Source organism: Hyaena hyaena, unplaced genomic scaffold, assembly GCF_003009895.1.
Source record: "Hyaena hyaena isolate Hyena2069 unplaced genomic scaffold, ASM300989v1 scaffold_678, whole genome shotgun sequence".
Taxonomy (NCBI): Eukaryota; Metazoa; Chordata; class Mammalia; order Carnivora; family Hyaenidae; genus Hyaena; species Hyaena hyaena.
In genome coordinates this window covers 877,510-883,509 of record NW_024081305.1, presented here as the reverse complement: position 1 = coordinate 883,509, position 6,000 = coordinate 877,510, and the positions used below count along the sequence as shown (strand labels likewise).

General features: G+C 38.9%; 1 protein-coding gene across 5 annotated transcripts in view; it reads right to left on the bottom strand.

The window, feature by feature from the left end:
• The window catches only part of FBXO16 (F-box protein 16), a 58,782-nt gene that overhangs the window by 47,750 nt on the left and 5,032 nt on the right, over positions 1–6,000 (bottom strand). For 4 of the 5 annotated variants that reach the window (XM_039217162.1, XM_039217164.1, XM_039217165.1 and 1 more), the window contains exon 2: positions 5,405–5,539. In XM_039217162.1, coding sequence (XP_039073093.1) covers positions 5,405–5,503 — 99 coding nt within the window. In that variant the 5' untranslated portion in view covers positions 5,504–5,539. Of the gene's footprint in view, positions 1–5,404; positions 5,540–6,000 lie in introns of those variants that run through there. The other variant, XM_039217163.1, reaches the window with a different exon arrangement.

The window sequence follows — 6,000 nt, the reverse complement described above, 5'->3', positions numbered from 1 at the left end:
GGGGAGTTCTATTGTTAGTTTCCTGAGGAACCTCCACACTGTTTTCCAGAGGGGCTGTACCAGTTTACATTCCCACCAACAGTGTAGGAGGGTGCCCGTGTCTCCACATCCTCGCCAGCATCTAGAGTTCAGAACACCCTTTTAACATGTACTGTACTACATTTGTGACTTGTACTTGAAAAGAAATGTTGGTTACTTTCAATTAAAACACTAGATGGCGGAGCACCTGAGTAGCTCAGTCTGTTAAGCATCTGACTCTTGGTTTCAGCTCAAGTCATGATCTCGTGGTTCATGGGTTTGCCCCGCATTGGGCTCTGCAGTGACAGTGCAGAACCTGTTTGGCTGTCTGTCTCTCCTCTCTATTTCTGCCCCTCCCCTGGCTCGCTCACTCTCTCTCAAAAATAAATAAATGAACTTAAAAACAAAAAAAAATAAAACACTAGATGGCAAAGAAATGCATACATTTAAAACATTCTTCCTCTCAAAAATCATAATGCCTAAATTATTTTGAAATCTGTTACATTTGCCTATGCTGATCACGCAATTTTTCAGACATCTGAATTTGAATTCAATTTCTCTGTTTAAAGCCTGCTGTGAAGTTAAAATCCTTTGACCCAATGAGTTGTATGGAAGTGTTGAATCACTATATTGAATACCTAAAACTAATATTACACTGTATGTTAACTAACTAGAATTTAAATAAAAACTTAAAAACAATCCTATAATCCTGTTTTAGTCTGAAATAGTTACATCTTTTACATTTTACTACAGAATTGAAGAAAGACAAAATTAAAACAAAAACAGAAAACAGTACCTCAAAATTACACTGGTCATTTGGTGACAAATGCTCTGTTTTAGAAGTGTAGAGGGCACCTGAGTGGCTCAGTGAGTTAAGCGTCTGACTTTTGGTTTTGGCTCAGGTCATGATCTCACAGTTTATGGGATCAAGCCTGGTGCTGGGCTCTGCACTGACAGCATGGAGCCTTCTTGGGTTTCTCTCCCTCCCTCTCTCTCTCTCTGCCTCTCCCTTGCTTGCACTTTCTCCATCTCTCAAAATAAATAAACGTTAAAAAATAAAGAAGAATTTCTTTCCTTGAAATTATTGTGTGGACACCTTCTAGCTAGCTGTATTCTTGGCATCTGTTTTTAACACCTTTTGCACAGTCAGAATGTTAGATCTGGAAGCAACCTCCAAGGTAATGTGATCGAACATACTCATTTTATAAAAGAGGATGGTAAAACCCAGAGAAAGTAGGTGACTTACTCAAGTCATGCAGTAAATTACTGGTGATCTGAGACCAGAATTTTCAATTCCCAAAGTTACTGTTCTTTATTTTTATTTATATCATTTTAAAATTGTTTTAAAATTTACAATTTTATTGCACTATGTAAAGCAAAAAATGAAAGCTTTCTTCTTACAGGACTACCTCCCCCAGTGTCATCCAACTCTTTGGGGGAAAACCACTATTAATAGTTTGGTATACCCATAAACAAAGTTTATGTGTGTGTGTCTATGCACATTTATACATATACATACATACATGTATATATGCATGCAAAGATTAAAAAAAAATTACTCCAAACTACAATTAGCTAAATCAAAAAGTAATTTTGTGGTAAAAAATGAGAGGTTTAAAGAACAAAAGAAATATTATCTCTAGAAATAATCATTTCTAGACAAAACCTTTTCAAAAACCAAGATAAGACAACGTAATGCTTGCTGTGATGGATTGCCCTGGATTTATTCCACCTGTTTGGGAGTGCTGTTGGCTGTCAACCATGAGCTTGAGAGCTGTGTTTTGTCCAAGGTCAGGCCCTTCTATGGGGCAGCTAGCATCTACTGAATGGTTGGTGTAAAAGTCTATGTATGTATATGTATGTATGTGATTTCTATACCCAATGTGGGACTCAAACTTACAACTCCAAGATCAAGGGTTGGATGCTCCACTCACTGAGCCAACCAGGTGCCCCAGTATGGAAGTATAAAGGCTGGTGGATACAGGGCCAGGCCTCAAACTTGTGGCCTTCTCTCCCTTCCCCTCCCCTTCTCCCTTCCCCTACCTCTACTCCTTTCTCTTCCCTAGTGCTAATCCAGAGAGCCTTCCACAATGGATGCCCTACATGCTATCCCAGAGTCTGCTTCTCTAGTAAACCAAACTGCAACAGGCAATTGGGCAACTAAAATACTTTTTTTCTCCATAGCTGCTAAATCGATCAAGACTTCCAATTTTTCAAAGAATATTTCTGAAAATCAAGGCATCCAACAAATATGTATTTCAATTCAAGTCACTTTTTCACATATGTGTGAAATCTTCACAATTCTATGTGGAAACAGATTTCAAATCTAAACACTGAACTTTTTTTGGGGAAAGCAGAAAAGCTGTTATATAAACTGTTGGAGAGTTAAGAACACTTACAATCAGGTGCTCAATAAACAGTTGTTGAGCTGAATAAAAAGACTTTCAATAGACTTGTGTTCATGGCCAGATGAAGGTTGGGTTTCTCTCTCATTCCATGTTTCCTTTTGTTTCTCCTAGTCCCTCCTTTTATTCTAGGTCTCATTCTTCTTTCCTCACTTTAAAAAAAAATCTTTTTCGTTTTCAGTCTCTTTCCCTTTTATTTCTCACTGTTCTGATCATTGTGCTGGCTGCTTATCTCTCTCCAAAAGTAACTCACGTTTCACATATGTTTCACATCAGAAGAGTAGAAACAGGAAAGTACTGAACAGGAGGGGTCAGGACTGATGCTCTTGCTTTGCCAGAGTGATTAGCGCATCCATTAGGTTTAGGGGGCTAGGGTCAAATCCAGACTTAGGAAAGAGGAATTTAGGGACTAGAAGGTGAGAGTCAGTGAAGGAGGTCCCAGGGAGGATAGCTGAATTTTGATTCCATCTTTTGTGTTTCAGGAATGTTATCAGGTACTGGAAATACAGAGAGAAAAGACAGAATCTCAACTCTGAACACACTGCAGTTGAGTGGGAAAGTTGGTAAACAGTGATGAAAGCAAAGAAAAGCAAGCAGGAGGCTTTCCAGAGAAAATTACATTGGAGTTAGTTCTTAGAGGGGGGCAACAGTGGTTCATCTGGAGGCCACTTAGTTAGCCTGGACATAGGATGGGAGGAAGCAGAGACAATGGGTAGGAACTGAAAGGTTGGCTGAGGTCAACTTAAGAAAGGTCTTCAATGCTATGTGTAGGGGTTTGGAATTTACTCTTTGAAGCAGAGTATGTTATCAGTTTTACATACTAGGATTAGCTCGGTATTTTACTTTAAAATTTTATTTGTTTATTTTTATTTTTTTAGTTTGGTATTTTAGCAAAATCATTCTGGGACCAGAGTAGAAGATGGATTGGTAGGGCTAGAGGGAGTGAAACCAGTTAGGGGTTACAGCAGTGCACCAGGCAAAGGGTGATAAGGGTGTGAACTGACAAGGTGAAGCTGGAGGCATATAGATGAATGATGGAGAGGGGCCCGGATAAAGAGGAAGACTTGAAAATGAATTGTATGTGGAAGTGAGGGGGTGCTGGTAGACATACCTCCCTGGGCCTTCCTCTCTACTCCTAAATGTCTTGGAATACTGAGAGTCATTGCTCTTTCCTTGGGCCATTTTTCCAAGTCATGTTTGGAGCAAGCAACCTTGAGTAATGAGATACTGTTTCCTTTTGAGACCAAGAGCAGGCTTTCTTACTGCTCACTATGAAAGCAATGGATTCCTTGCAAACTGGTACAGCCACTCTGGAAAACAGTATAGAAGTTCCTCCAAAAATTAAAAACAAAACTACCCTCTGACCCAGCAATTGCACTACAAGGTATTTATCCAAAGGATACAAAAACGCTGATTCGAAGGGGCAAATGATCCCAACGTTTATAGCAGTGCTATGGACAATAGCCAAAGCATGGAAAGAGCCCAAATATCCATTGACTGAAAAATGAATAAAGAAGATGTGGTCTATATACACAATGGAATATTACTTGGTAATAAAAAATAATGAAATCTTGCCATTTGCAATATTGTAGATGGAATGAGAGTATATTATGCTAGCGAAATAAGTCAGTCACAGAAAGACAAGTATCATATTATTTCACTCATATAAGGAATTTAAGAAACAAAACAGAAGAACATAAGGGAAGGAAGCAACAATAAGACAAAAACAGAGAGGGAGACAAACCATTAGAGACTCTTAAATACAGAAAACAAACTGAGGGTTGCTGGTGGGGTGTTGGGTGGGGTGATGGGCTAAATGGGTGATTGGTATTAAGGAAGGCACTTGTTGGGATGAGCACTGGGTGTTATATGTAAGTGATGAATCACTAAATTGTATTCCTGAAATCATTATTACACTATGTTAACTAACTTGGATAAAAAAAATAGGAAAGAAAAGCATTGGATTCCCTGGGCTTACTGTTCCTCAATGAGGGTTTGTGCTACAAACCTGGCAAGAAACAATGCAAACATGATTCTCCACCTGCTTGCTGCACTGTGAGTAACGAAGTTCTTTGTCTCTCCAAGAATCTTGTGTTTCACTATGAAACAGTAGTGTCTTCTATGCCATTACTACCAGGCTAAGTTATGAGCTTGTAAATTGGGGAAAACCAGCCCAGAGCTGGCAGGGAGAAGGATGATTTCTGGCTCGAGTGACTTGGTGTAAAGTGATGCCTTTTACCAGGAGGAGGAACTCGTGTGTAGGAGCAAGATAATGAAGTCAGTTTTATTGATGTTGACTGTATTTTACTGCCAACAAGGTGTGGTCCTTCTAATAGGTATTGATAATAGAAGCTCACAGACCTGTTGGTAAATTCTGCCCCCAACTGAAGCAGGAATGGAAATCCCCAGGGGGCTAGCCAATCTCACACCCCAGCATGATACTCAGTTTCCCATCTCTGCAATCCTTTGGGCATATTCTACTAGTACTTCCCCAGAATGCATGTGAGAAAGAAGCTTCTTAGGAGAAGCCTAGTAATGTGAGTCATCAGTTGAGATGTATTCATTTTATTTATTTGATTAAATGTCCAGCATTATCCAGTAACTGCAATCATAGCAAGAAAATCTTTTGGGGGAACTCCTCACAGACTACCCTCTTCTCTCTCATTCCTGGCTATTCCAGCAGAGAACCAGTATGGTGAGAAAAAAGGCATTTGAGACGAGAGAGAGAGAGAGGAGCAGTGACAGTAGAGGAAAGAGCAAATCTAAGACATTGTCATCATGACAAAGATTCTGTCTACAGCCAGGTTTGCCCATATAGCAAGAGCTCAATAAAAGTTTTTGGAAAAAAATCCTTTATTTGTCTTTTATTTTAACCCATTACACAATACTAAATAATTCCCGTTCATATTTTGAGAACATTTTAAATGTTTTTTCCCCCTTTAAGGCATGGATACATTGATAAAATAGCTCTGGTCACTTACCTGGTCATTCAAAAGCTGATGGTTTAGGGGTGTCCAGGTACTCATCTTTGTCTGCATTTTGGGACCATCTATGCTTTTTGGAGGTGCAAATGCCATCATGAAATAACTGAATACTTTCCATAAGAAACACCATACCTAGCAGAAGAAATGAATCCTATAATCTTCAGAATACTAAAAATACTAACACCATACCATCTTTTAGTATGTTGAGAGGGAAATGGGGGGAAGAACATTTACTGGGATCATTTTATAGATCAGACATTTTACATGCATGCTCAATTAAAGCTCATAACAAGCTGGTGAGGTTGTAGATTTTAGCTCATTTTATAAATGAAGAAAATGAGGCTCACTGAAGTTACACACCCCACCTAAAGTTACAGAAATAGGAGCTGGTGGAATAGAAATCAGATCAGGTCTGTTTAAATCACTCCCAGGTAAAAACATAGACTATTTTCCAGAAAGAAGTATTTTAACTTATAAAATCTTAGTGCAATATAAAGCACTCCATCTTTCTCCGTTGTGTCTTTCTTCCTCTCCTCCTTCTAATCTCTAATTAACAAGGGTTCTAGCTTGATACCATATTTAAGAAGTTGAGG